At 46.0% G+C, this 14,745-nt stretch overlaps 1 protein-coding gene across 1 annotated transcript in view; it reads right to left on the reverse strand.

The window, feature by feature from the left end:
* LOC144598346 (dedicator of cytokinesis protein 2-like) overlaps window positions 1–14,745 on the reverse strand; it is an 894,447-nt gene that overhangs the window by 679,478 nt on the left and 200,224 nt on the right. The window contains exons 16-17 of the mRNA XM_078408406.1: window positions 6,292–6,364; window positions 1,850–1,953 (exon numbers count right to left, since the gene is read on the reverse strand). Of these exons, the coding sequence (XP_078264532.1) occupies window positions 1,850–1,953; window positions 6,292–6,364 (177 nt within the window). The remainder of the gene's footprint in view (window positions 1–1,849; window positions 1,954–6,291; window positions 6,365–14,745) is intronic.

The raw sequence follows: 14,745 nt of genomic DNA on the forward strand, positions 1-14,745 counted from the left end.
TGTAAAACTAAAATTGATTCAAGGGTCGAGCTCGCCACCTTCAGCATGTGGAGTGCCTCGTGTACCAATGCATCACCAATTAATAGGCTGCTGCGATGGAGGCTTGGGAAACATGTTGATGTGCCCAGGGCACCTTCATGTTGGAACCTAATCAACACTCGTGGGCCCAGGGAGAATTGTGCTACAGAACAAAGACCCACAGCCCGCGTGCACCGACTTGTGAGAACAGATAAAAAAGGAAGCTTGAGGGTTTCTGCATGGGACATGGATCAAACGAGACAAGAAGGAATTAAACATTTGTACTTAATGTCATTTTGGCTGCTTTTACAACCCCTGTGTTCTCTTTTGACTACGGGAAGAACATTGTATCTTGCAGAGGCACGGTGGCACAGCGGTAGAGTTGCTGCCTTACAGCGAATGCAGCGCTGGAGTTCGATCCCGACTACGGGCGCTGTCTGTACGGAGTTTGTACGTTCTCCCCGTGACCTGCGTGGGTTTTTGGAGTGTGGGAGGAAACCGAAGATCTCGGGGAAAACCCACGCAATCACCGGGGAGAACGTACAAACTCCGTACAGACGGCGCCCATAGTCGGGATCGAACCCGGGTCTCCGGCGCTGCATTCGTTGTAAGGCGGCAACTCTACCGCTGCGCCACCGTGACCGCACAATGTACCAGATGTACTGGCGCTGGAGATGGTCCAGAGAAGGGTTTACAAGAATGAGGGGGGGGAGGGGAGGGAGGGGGGGAAGGAGAGGTTTGGGCCCAACAGGTCCACTTGGTCTAGTTTATTTTAAAATGATGAAATTGACCACCCTATCTTCCTGTGATGCCACTTTTAAGGAACTATGTAACCTGCACTCCTCGATCTCTCTGATCTACAACACTCCCCAGAGCTCTACCATTCGCTGTGAACGTGCTGCTCTGGTTTGACTTCCAAAAATGCAGCACCTTGCACCTTGCACTTATTTGTATTAAACTCCATTAATCTTTCCTCAGCCGAGCCACCAAATGATTCAGAACCTGCTGAAATCTTTGATGGCCATCCTCGCTACCTACGATGCCACCCACATTCTTGTCATCCGCAAACTTCCCAATCATGCCTTGCGTGTTCTCATTCGAATCATTGATACAAACCACAAACAACACTGGGCCCAGCACTGAACCCTGAGGCACACCACCACACAGGGGCCTCCATACGAAAAAAATAACCTTCCGCATCACCCTCTGCTTCCTTCCATAAAGACGATTCTTCATCCAGTCTTTAGACTTGAGACGTTACTTTACACTTTAGAGATACAGCGTAGAAACGGGCCCCATCGGCCCACCAAGTCCACGCCGACCAGCGATCACCATACACCAGCACTATCCTGCACAATTTACAGAAGCCAATTAACCTACAAACCTGTGCGCCTTTGGAGTGTGGGAGGAAACCGGAGCACCCGGAGAAAACCCACGCAGGTCACAGGGGGAAGGAACAAACTCCGTTCAGACAGCACCCGTAGTCAGGGTCGAACCCGGAGACCGGGCAGCGCCTCACGGAGGTTGCGTAGCAACCCGCCTCCCAGCCCAGGCGACCGCCATTGGTGAAGCGGGAGCATGTGGCCGCTGGCTGGGTGAGGACACGTGGGACGCGGGGCGGTGACATCACCTTTTGTCCCTTATTTTGGAGTGAGAAAGTTGGCAACCCTATCCTAGACTCTCCCACTAGTGGAAACATCCTCTCCACACCCACACCCAGGCCTGCTATTCCAGACGTTTCGACGTGTGTGTGTGTGTGCGTGCGTGCATGCATGCGTGCGTGCGTGCGTGCGTGCGTGCGTGCGTGTGTACGCAGTGCCGGAACATTTACCTTGTATAAGATCAGATCGTGTTCTCCATCTTGTAGGGTTGTTCCATCTGGTTTCATTAGTTTCACATAAGCCATGGCAAATATTCTCTCTGCCTTGTCCTTCGCTGTTAACAAACAACAAATGTTATCGTCATGTTCAGTTCGGTGACACGGTTCAGGCCCAGATTTTCCCAATTGGTTGGTTGAGCGATTCACAGTTTAGTTTAGGTTAGCGACACAGGCCCTTCGGCCCACTGAGGCCGTGCCAACCAGCGATCACCCCGTACACTAACAGCATCCTACACACACGAGGGACAATTTACATTGATACCAAGCCAATTAATCTACAAACCTGTTCGTCTTTGGAGTGTGGGAGGAAACTGCTGTACCCGGCGAAAACGCACGCGGGTCACGGGGAGAACGTACCAACATCACCTGCAGTCAGAATCGAACCTTGGTCTCTCTGCTGCTGTAAGGCAGCAACTCTACCGCTGTGCCACCGTGCCTCCCCAAGGGTTTCTTCACAAATATTCATGTATTCATGGGTTATAGGAGCGGAATTAGGCCATTTGTCCCATCAAGTCCACTCCATCATTCAATCATGGCTGACCTATCTCTCCCTCTCAACCCCATTCTCCTGCCTTCTCCCCATAACCCCTGACACCCGTACTAATCAAGATCCTGTCAATCTCAGCCTTAAAAATATCCAATCATTTGGCCTCCACAGCCGTCCTCGGCAATGAATTCAAACAGATTCACCACCCTCTGACTAAATAAATTAATCCTCATCTCCTTTCTAAAGGAGCGTCCTTTTATTCTGAGGCTGTGGCCTCTGGTCCTAGACTCTCCCACTAGTGGAAACATCCTCTCCACATCCACTCTATCCAGGCCTTTCACCATTCGGTAAGTGTAGATTAGTGTGTTCGTTATGCAGGGTCATGTTCACAGTGAACTTAACACAATGGTGTCTCTGGGTGTGCTTACTCCCGTATCTGAGCCCTCGGACTGGGTCTCCACAATGGTTGTCGCTGCGAAGAAGAACAGAGACTATTGTGATATTGCAAGGACTACTTTGTTGTATCACAAGGACTACTTTGTTTGCCTGTGTAGTAACGTGTATACAAGAGAATGAGGTGATTTGGTGGTCACTCTGGTTCCAGGTGGCCGTGGAATAAACAGCCTGGATTTAAGCTCCAGCATTCTAACCTTTTAAACGCGTGTACTTGTGGTCCGTTGTGAGAGTCATAACAAAGGAATAACAATAGACAATAGACAATAGACAATAGGTGCAGGAGGCCATTCGGCACGTTGAGCCAGAACCGCCATTCAATGTGATCATGGCTGATCATTCTCAATCAGTACCCCGTTCCTGCCTTCTCCCCATACCCCCTGACTCCGTAATCCTTAAGAGCTCTATCCAGCTCTCTCTTGAATGCATTCAGAGAATTGGCCTCCACTGCCTTCTGAGGCAGAGAATTCCACAGATTCACAACTCTCTGACTGAAAAAGTTTTTCCTCATCTCAGTTCTAAATGGCCTACCCCTTATTCTTAAACTGTGTGGCCCCTTGTTCTGGACTCCCCCAACATTGGGAACATGTTTCCTGCCTCTAACGTGTCCAACCCCTTAATAATCTGAATAACCCCTTAATAAACAGATACTGGACCACGAAGTACAACAGAGATGAGATACGGATTTGTATCAACCCAAAGGACTTAAACACAGCGATCAAACGACCACGTTATCCCACTTCTGACACCATCCAGTTTGTCATCGATTGTTATACAAGAAGTGCTTAGTTTATAGGTCTGTATCGCTGTTGATTCTTTAAGGGGGGAATGTAGATTAGTGTAATGGTGTCACTCATGTTATGCGTAATGCTTTTGTAGTTACGCCCCATTAGCTTTTGAGTGACCACTGCTTGCGAGATTCGGGTTGGTGTAAGTGGAACGTGCAGGCGTGAGGTCGTGCTTGCTATGTAGTTAATAAAGTCTTTGGATCGTTATCCAGGTTATAAGGCTTCTGTTATTATACGGTCACCACAACAGTAAGTTTCAATGAGGCCCCACCTCATCGTTCTAAACTCCAGCGACTGCAGGCCCAGTGCAATCAAACGCTCATCAGATCAGTTTATCAGCTTAGTTTATTGTCACTTGTACCGTGATACAGTGAAAAGCTTTCAGTTGCGTGCTAACCAGTCAGCAGAAACACAATACATCACTACAATCGATCCATTTACAGTGTACAGATACCTGATAAGGGAATAACGTTTTTAAATAGACAATAGACAATAGGTGCAGTAGGAGGCCATTCGGCCCTTCGAGCCAGCGCCGCCATTCAATGAGATCATGGCTGATCATTCTCAATCAGTACCCCGTTCCTGCCTTCTCCCCATACCCCCTGACTCCGCTATCCTTAAGAGCTCTATCTAACTCTCTCTTGAATGCATTCAGAGAATTGGCCTCCACTGCCTTCTGAGGCAGAGAATTCCACAGATTCACAACTCTCTGACTGAAAAAGTTTTTCCTCATCTCAGTTCTAAATGGCCTGCCCCTTATTCTTAAACTGTGGCCCATTGTTCTGGACTCCCCCAACATTGGGAACATGTTTCCTGCCTCTAAAGTGTCCAACCCCTTAATAATCTCATACGTTTCGAGAAGATTCCCTCTCATCCTTCTAAATTTCAGTGTATACAAGTTTAGTCGCTCCAGTCTTTCAACATATGACAGTCCCGCCATTCCGGGTATTAACCTAGGCTCGATGGGGCCAAATGTGAGGTAAAGCCAGCAAAATCCGATCAAGGATAGTCCAAGGGTCACCAATGAGGTGGATGGCAGTTCAGCACTGCTCTCTGGTTATGGTAGGGTGATTCAGTTGCCTGATAACACCTGGGAAGAAACTGTCTATACCTGCCTAGGAAGGAACTGCTGATGCTGCTTTAAACCCAAGATAAGACGCAAAAAGCAGGAGAAACTCAGTGGGTCAGACAGCATCTCTGGAGAAAAGGAATAGGTGACGTTCTGAAGAGGGGTCTCAACCCGAAACGTCACCTACTTAGAGAGTTAGATGTAGCTCATAAGGCTAAAGGAATCAAGGGATATGGGGAAAAAAGCCGGAACGGGGTACTGATTTTGGATGATCAGCCATGATCATATTACATAGATAGATAGATAGGTTACATAGAAAGTAGGTGCATGAGGAGGCCATTCGGCCCTTCGAGCCAGCACCGCCATTCATTGTGATCATGGCTGATCATCCACAATCAGTTACCCGTGCCTGCCTTCTCCCCATATCCCTTGATTCCACTAGCCCCTAGAATTGAATGGCGGTGCTGGCTCGATGGGGCCGAATGGCCTACTCCTGCACCTTTTTTCTATGTTTCTATTCTTTTTCTCCAGAATGCTGTCTGACCTGCTGAGTTACTCCAGCTTTTTTGTGTCTATCTTGCAAACCAATGGCCAGATGGCAGAGAGGAGAAGAGGGAATGGCCAGGGTGCGACTCGTCCTTGGTTATGCTGCTGGCCTTGTCGAGGCAGCGAGCTGAAGTACACTGCCCTAAAAAATGATTTGGCTTTCTCCATATTTCTCGCACTCTTGGTTGAAGAGGAAATCTCTCATTACTCTACAGTCTATTCGGGAAAAAATTATTGTCTGGTGATTATACTCAGCACGGCACATTAGCCTTGATAGATGCTCCTGGGACAATGCAATTGAAGGGGAAAATGATTAGCGAGTTATATTCTGGTGCGTGCTCAACAAAGGCAGATGAAGGCCAACTTTTTTCCTGGTGATGGAAAAACAGTTCAAAGACGTGAAATGGGGGAGGTTAACGTGTCGAGTCGGTAGTTCGTAGGTTCTCGGAGAAGAAATAGGCCTTTCGGCCCATCAAGTCTACGCCATTCAGTCATGGCTGATCTGTGGAATTCTCTGCCTCAGAAGGCAGTGGAGGCCAATTCTCTGAATGCATTCAAGAGAGAGCTAGATAGAGCTCTTAAGGATAGCGGAGTCAGGGGGTATGGGGAGAAGGCAGGAACGGGGTACTGATTGAGAATGATCAGCCACGATCACATTGAATGGCGGTGCTGGCTCAAAGGGCCTCCTCCTGCACCAATTGTCTATTGTCTATTGGCAGTGGAGGCCAATTCAGTGGATGAATTTAAAAGAGAGTTAGATAGAGCTCTAGGGGCTAGCGGAATCAAGGGATATGGGGAGAAGGCAGGCACGGGTTACTGATTGTGGATGATCAGCCATGATCAGCTGGCTCGAAGGGACAAATGGCCTCCTCCTGCATCTATTTTCTATGTTTCTATGTTTCTGTGTTTTTACTGCTGCACCACTGTGTCGTCCAGAAAACGAAGAACTCAAAGCAATTCAGGACATACACACACGGGACTCCCACAGTTATCTGGACCACATTTGTTCCCACCCTGCCTCTTGCAAGGATAAAACATTAAATCTACTTACAATCAGAAGATGATCTGTGCTTGAAAGTGAAGCGAAGATGTGTTTTCTGAACATCCTCAATGGGAATGGCAACCTGGGTGATGGAAAAACAGTTCAAAGAACAGTGAGTTGAGGGGAAATGTCAGTCATGATGTTTGCTGAAGGTGTCTACAAGAAGATTCAGTGGGAGGGTTTGCATTACATTCTCAATAACTACTTGTATTGAGTCATGGAGTCACAGAGTGACACAGGCCCGTCGGCTCAACTCGCCCACACCGGCCAACATCTTTCCCTCTCAACCCCATTCTCCGTCCTTCTCCCCATAACCCCTGTCACCCGTAATAATCAAGAATCTATCAAACTCCACCTTAACAATACCCAAAGGCTTGGCCTCCACAGCCTTCTGTGACAGTGAATTTCACAAACCTACCACCCTCTGACATCTCCTTTCAAAAGTAGGGTTGCCAACTGTCCCGTATAACCATATAACAACTACAGCACGGAAACAGGCCCGTTCGGCCCTACCAGTCCACGCCGACCACTCTCCCTGACCTAGTCTCATCTACCTGCTCTCAGACCATAACCCTCCAATCCCCTCTCATCCATATACCTATCCAATTTACTCTTAAATAATAAAATCGAGCCTGCCTCCACCACTTCCACCGGAAGCCCATTCCATACAGCCACCACCCTCTGAGTAAAGAAATTACCCCTCATGTTACCCCTAAACTTTTGTCCCTCAATTCTAAAGTTATGTCTCCTTGTTGGAATCTTCCCCACTCTCAAGGGGAAAAGCCTACCCACGTCAACTCTGTCCGTCCCTCTTAAAATTTTAAAAACCTCTATCAAGTCCCCCGTCAACCTTCTACGCTCCAAAGAATAAAGACCCAACCTGTTCAACCTCTCTCTGTAGCTTAAGTGCTGAAACCCAGGCAACATTCTAGTAAATCTCCTCTGTACCCTCTCCATTTTGTCTACATCCTTCCTATAATTTGGCGACCAGAACTGCACACCATACTCCAGATTCGGCCTCACAAATGTCCTGTACAATTTTAACATTACATCCCAACTTCTATATGAGGTGTGAGGTTATTCACTTTGGAAGTAAGAATAGAAAGGCAGATTATTATCTGAATGGTGTCAAGTTAGGAGGAGGGGGAGTTCAACGAGATCTGGGTGTCCTAGTGCATCAGTCAATGAAAGGAAGCATGCAGGTACAGCAGGCAGTGAAGAAAGCCAATGGAATGTTGGCCTTCATAACAAGAGGAGTTGAGTATAGGAGCAAAGAGGTCCTTCTACAGTTGTACCGGGCCCTGGTGAGACCGCACCTGGAGTACTGTGTGCAGTTTTGGTCTCCAAATTTGAGGAAGGATATTCTTGCTATGGAGGGCGTGCAGCGTAGGTTCACTAGGTTAATTCCCGGAATGGCGGGACTGTCGTATGTTGAAAGGCTGGAGCGATTGGGCTTGTATACACTGGAATTTAGAAGGATGAGGGGGGATCTTATTGAAACATATAAGATAATTAGGGGATTGGACACATTAGAGGCAGGAAACATGTTCCCAATGTTGGGGGAGTCCAGAACAAGGGGCCACAGTTTAAGAATAAGGGGTAGGCCATTTAGAACGGAGATGAGGAAGAACTTTTTCAGTCAGAGAGTGGTGAAGGTGTGGAATTCTCTGCCTCAGAAGGCAGTGGAGGCCAGGTCGTTGGATGCTTTCAAGAGAGAGCTGGATAGAGCTCTTAAGGGTAGCGGAGTGAGGGGGTATGGGGAGAAGGCAGGAACGGGTTACTGATTGAGAGTGATCAGCCATGATCGCATTGAATGGTGGTGCTGGCTCGAAGGGCTGAATGGCCTACTCCTGCACCTATTGTCTATTGTCTATTGTCTATATTCGATGCTCTGATTTATAAAGGCAAGCATACCAAACGCCTTCTTCACCACCCTATCCACATGAGATTCCACCTTCAGGGAACAATGCACAGTTATTCCCAGATTCCTCTGTTCCACTGCATTCCTCAATTCCCTACCATTTACCCTGTACGTTCTATTTTGATTTGTCCTACCAAAATGCAGCACCTCACACTTATCAGCATTAAACTCCATCTGCCATCTTTCAGCCCACCCTTCCAAAAGGCCCAAGTCTCTCTGTAGACTTTGAAACTCTACTTCATTATTAACTACACCACCTATCTTAGTATCATTTGCATATTTACTAATCCAATTTGCCACATCATCATCCAGATCATTAATGTAAATGACAAACAACAGTGGAGCCAACACAGATCCTTGGGGTATTCCACTAGACACTGGCCTCCAACCTGACATACAGTTGTCAACCATTACCCTCTGGTATCTCCCATTCAGCCATTGTTGAATCCATCTTGCAACCTCACTATTAATACCCAACGATTTAACCTTCTTAATCAACCTACCATGTGGAACCTTGTCAAATGCCTTACTGAAGTCCATATAGACAACATCCACATCCTTGCCCTTATCAATTTCCCTGGTAACCTCTTCAAAAAATTCAAGAAGATTAGTCAAACATGACCTTCCAGGCACAAATCCATGTTGACTGTTTCTGATCAGGCCTTGTTTATCCATATAATTATATATATTGTCCCTAAGTATCTTTTCCATTAATTTTCCCACCACAGACGTCAAACTAACAGGTCTATAATTGCTAGGTTTACTTTTAGAACCTTTTTTAAACAAAGGCACAACATGCGCAATGCGCCAATCTTCCGGCACCATCCCCGTTTCTAATGACGTTTGAAATATTTCCGTCATAGCCCCTGCTATTTCTGCACTAACTTCCCTCAATGTCCTAGGGAATATCCTATCAGGGCCTGGAGACTTATCCACTTTTATATTTTTCAAAAGTGTCCGTACCTCCTCTTCTTTGATCATCATAATTTCCATCACTACTCTACTTGTTTCGCTTACCTCACATAATTCAATATCCTTCTCCTCGGTGAATACCGAAGAAAAGAAATTGTTTAATATCTCCCCCATTTCTTCCGGCTCAGCACATAGCTGTCCACTCTGACTCTCTAATGGACCAATTTTATCCCTCGCTATCCTTTTGCTATTGACATATCTGTAGAACCCCTTGGGGTTTACTTTTACATCACTTGCCAAAGCAACCTCATATCTTTTTTTCGCTTTTCTAATTTCCTTCTTAAGATTCCTTTTACATTCTTTATATTCCTCAAGAACCTCATTTACTCCCTGCCGCTTATATTTATTGTATATCTCCCTCTTTTTCCGAACCAAGTGTCCAATTTCCCTGGAAAACCACGGCTCTTTCAAATTATTATTCTTTCCTTTCCACCGAACAGGGACATAAAGACTCTGTACTCTCAAAATTTCACCTTTAAATATCTTCCATTTCTCTATTATATCCTTTTCATAAAACAAAATGTCCCATTTCACTCCTTTTAAATCCTTTCTCATCTCCTCAAAATTAGCCTTTCTCCAATCCAAAATCTCAACCCTTGGTCCAGATTTGACCTTCTCCATAATTATATTGAAACTAATGGCATTGTGATCACTAGGCCCAAAGTGCTCCTCAACACATACCTCCGTCACCTGACCCATCTCATTTCCCAACAGGAGGTCCAACACTGCCCCTTCTCTGGTAGGTACCTCTACGTATTGCTGCAAAAAACTATCCTGCACACATTTTACAAACTCCAAACCATCCAGCCCTTTAACAGAATGTGATTCCCAGTCTATGTACGGAAAATTGAAATCACCCACAATCACTACTCTGTGCTTACTACTAATATCTGCTATCTCCTTACATATTTGCTCCTTACGTATTAGCCGGGACATCCTGTATTTTGGGCTAAATTGGTTTTTCCCGTACGGGACCGCCCTTGTCCCGTACTAGGCTCGGGGAGCGCTTTAGGCCCGGACACTGTAGGCCCAGGGGCTACTGTAGGCCTCGACAGTGTAGGCCCAGACACTGTAGGCCACGGGCCGCTGTAGGTCCAGAGGCCCGGGCGCTGCCTAATGGAGGTTGCTTAGTAACCCGCCTCCTGGCCCGGGCTGCCGCCATTGGTGGAGCGGGAGCACGTGGCCGCTGGCTGGGTGAGGTCGTGTGGGGCGCGGAGCGGTGACATCACCTTGTCCCTTATTTGGGAGTGAGATATTCAAAAAGTACGTCCTTTTATTCTGAGTTCACTTTAGCTGCTCTACTTTAATGTTTCCCGAGTTGCCCTCATTTAGATTTAAAGGGCCGAGGTCGAGGAAGTGTTGGAGTGGGTCGAGTCGGCGGAGCCGGCCGCTGGAGGCCCTGCAGCAGCCTGGAGCTCAATTAAATCAGGTCCAAATCCAAGAGGCCAAGCACGGGGATCGGACGTTGCCTGCTCCAGCACGGAGTGGCAGTGCAGCGGTGGAAGACACCGACAACATTGTCTGGCCAGGCCGACCCCCGCAACTCCCACCCAGTGCTATCGTCAGGACCACGGGCCTTTATGGCCAAGTTAAGACTCTAACTCCTTTTTTGAAATGTTGGACTTGACGGGTACAAGATGGCGCCTGAGACATGGAACTCTTGTGGCTGGCTTCAGTCTGAGAGCGGCACGGTGGCGTAGTGGTAGAGCTGCTGCCTTATAGCGCTAGAGACCCGGGTTTGATCCTGTCTATGGGTGCCGTCTGTACGGAGTTTGTACGTTCTCCCCGTGCTCCCGTTTTCCTCGCACACTCCAAAGACGCACAGGTTTGTAGGTTAATTGGCTTTGGTTATAAATGTAAAAATTGTCCCCAGTGGGTGTGGAATTCTCTGCCTCAGAAGGCAGTGGAGGCCAAGTCTCTGAATGCATTCAAGAGAGAACTAGATAGAGCCCTTAAGGATAGCGGAGTCAGGGGGTATGGGGAGAAGGCAGGAACGGGGTACTGATTGAGAATGATCAGCCATGATCATATTGAATGGTGGTGCTGGCTCGAATGGCCGAATGGCCTCCTCCTGCACCTATTGTCTATTGATAGTGTTAGTGTGCGGGGGTCGCTGGTTGGAGCGGACTGGTGGGCCGGAGGGCCTGGTTCCGCGCTGTATCTCTAAACTAAACTACTATCTCACACTGTTACAATGATTGGATCTAATACATAGCAGGATGGTCACTGAGCTGAATGCAAAAAAAGAATTTCATAGTACCCAGGTACACGTGATAATAAAGCACCATTGACCCATTGAAATTCTCATCTTCGAAGGACTCCTCTCCCCCTCGCATTGAATGTAAAATTCAATTGTATTATGCATGTTGCAACCTTAGTGCCTTCACGACAAGGCCACTAATTAATGAAATCTCACTGCATCAGACCGGCTTGAGTGTAGTCTTCTCTCTTGTGACTCTAGAACGTGTCGTCCTTGGATACGGTCATGAAAATGCTTCACAATCTAATGCAAGGCTACCTCTGCCATTTGATTTTTCCAATATATATATCCTTACTTACGTACTTACTTTGCTTTACTATTAATGACTCAGGATTCAGGTAAAAGACAAGGCATTACCGAATAAATTACTTACAAAAGCACAATGCATTACATACAAATGCACAGTAAATGACTTACAAAAGCACAGTAAATTACATACAAACGTACAATACATGGTTTAAAACCAAGAATGAAAAAAAAAATCAGTGTCCTACAACAAGACAACTATACCAATGTCTCCACAGCTGGGATTGGTAGTGGGTAGTGCTAAACCTTATGTTTGATAAGGCCAAGATGATTTCATTTTCAGAGTCATTAATCCGGAAAATAAATTTATACATAAGATTTCTTTAGACAGTTTGTAAAGTATTGACTCCTGCAGCCACTAATATTTCACTTGCACTACACCATCTAGCTCTCTTAAGTAATATTCTCATAGCATTATTGTTGATAAGCTACTTGAAGTCTCTGTAAGATTGCTTTTCTACAGTTTGACCACAAGTGTGCAGTATAGATTGGTGTACAATATGCTCTGAGCAGAGACATCTTCACTCCATCCGTACACGCACTAAACTTGCGTAAGAGAATGTTTGCTTGTGCATACATCATGCTGTGTTGCCTATAAATACCCTCATCATCTGTCATTTGTTCTGCAGACCTCCCAACATTTGATTTTACAAATTCATAATTTTGATGTCCAAAATTCAGAATTTTACATCAAAATTCATAATAAGGCGCATAATGCAACTCTTCAGCAAAACAAAAGTATGCAGGCCAAATGCGCATACGCGTTGCGCTATATTCATGTGTGAAAAATGACTATTATTTACAACAGTCTGTAGTTCTTAGACTACATGTACAATGTCAGGCCTACCATGAGTATATTCTGCTATTTATAGAAAGGTTATTGAACAGAGATACTTTTTGCAACACAAAGAAAAAATTGTTTTGTTTTGGTTTTTCTATTTTGCTTTTTCCTTACACATCCCAATTCTCCTGGTATTGAATAAAATAACAATGGTCATAAAATGTATGATTAAGTTATGAGGAAAGAGTTGATATATGCGACTCGACTAAGCACACGGATGTACTTGTTGAAGTATATTCGCACATTAATTGATAATCAGCCCAAAAAGGTGGTAACTGGTTTTTCTGCTGTGTTTTATATTTTAACACCATCTTAATTAATTAATATAGTCATATAATCTTGCACTTAAATTTAATATTTACTCATTGCTTTTCAGTCAGAGAGTTGTGAATCTGTGGAATTCTCTGCCTCAGAAGGCAGTGGAGGCCAATTCTCTGAATGCATTCAAGAGAGAGCTAGATAGAGCTCTTAAGGGTAACGGAGTCAGGGGGTATGGGGAGAAGGCAGGAACGGGGTACTGATTGAGAATGATCAGCCATGATCACATTGAATGGAGGTGCTGGCTCGAAGGGCCGAATGGCCTCCTCCTGCACCTATTGTCGATTGTCTATTGTCTATTGTCTATTGCAGTTCCATCACTGATTTTCTGACACTCTTGGTTCCAGAGCTTTGCTGGTTTATCCAGCCGGCCAAGGAAGTCGGCTGTGGGGATAGATGTGCTGGCTCCAGCTGGGCTGGAGTTCCAGAGCCCCGGCCGCAGGTTGCGAATTCAACCCACCGATCGGCCATGGAGGTCCCGATGAGGTCGAGATTGGCTGCCTTGCCCAGCCTAGGTGCCACATTTTCGGGGAGACTTCCAGGGCGCGGGGGATTTCCCGTGGAACCTCTGGCGAGCTCTAGCGGCCGAATTGACAAATTGCAATTACCGACTGTTTCGCGGAAAAATGTGAGGCGAAATCGGAATGGCGTAAATGAGATAAGAAAGCGGAAACTTTCCGCCAAATTCGGAAGGGTTGGGAGGGGTGGTTCTGTAATAAAATGTCCAAGATAGTTGACCTCATTACAGACACTAACATTATTATCAGACAATTTAAAATCAGGAAATTTTAGACATTGATCCTCTTTGGTTCTACAGATCATAACAACACTCTTACGGCATTATATTTGATATAATATTATATTTGATATAATTTGATATCATACACAGAACATAAAGCAAGGAGCTGCTGGAGACCAGTGCTAGATGGAATCAGGACCACAAGACCATCTGCATACGTAATATGGTTCACTAGAGTATTACCAATCATGCACCCAATGTTAAAGGCTTTCAATTGCTTGGACAGATCATCAATATCTATATACTAAAACTCTCGTTTGTTTGTTTGTTTGTTTGTTTGTTCCTGAACTACAGCCAAAACGGCACACGATAGCACGACAATTTTAGGCCCACCTTACTCACCGTCGTCCCTTTGGTGTTAATGGAAGAAGTATCATTGAAATCGGCGTTATATTTTTAAAGTTATTCCCATTTTAAAGTTTAAACCTATCTCATAGGGAGGGAGGGAGGGGGGAGGGAGGGTGGGGGAGGGTGGGACTATCCGATCGTTTAAGAAACAGCCGCACAGATGCATGGATAGGACAGGTTTGGAGGGTTATGGACCAAGAGCAGGCAAGTGGGACTAGGGTAGCTGGGACTATGTTGGCCGGTGTGGGCAAGTTGGGTCAAAGGGCCTGTTTCCACACTGTATCACTCTATGACTCTGTGACTCTATTTACATTCTCCAGAGATGCTGCCTGACCCGTTGAGTTACTCCAGCACCTTTGTGTAAACCAGTATCTGCAATCCCTTGTTTCTACATTCTCCCGTTATGTCTTCCTCAATACTGTGACCTGCTGTGTGGTTACAAGCGGTATTTATCTTGTGACATTACGCATCAGTACGGCTTACTGCCACCCCCTCCACTTTACATAGAAAACATAGAAAATAGGTACAGGAGGAGGCCATTTGGCCCTTCGATCCAGCACCACCATTCACTGTGATCATGGCTGATCATCCACAATCAGTAACCCGTGCCTGCCTTCTCCCCATATCCCTTGATTCCACTAGGCCTATATTTTACATTAATCCAGTGAATCAGCCTCCATTGCCTTCTGTGGCAGAGA

Source organism: Rhinoraja longicauda, chromosome 1 (assembly GCF_053455715.1).
Source record: "Rhinoraja longicauda isolate Sanriku21f chromosome 1, sRhiLon1.1, whole genome shotgun sequence".
Taxonomy (NCBI): Eukaryota; Metazoa; Chordata; class Chondrichthyes; order Rajiformes; family Arhynchobatidae; genus Rhinoraja; species Rhinoraja longicauda.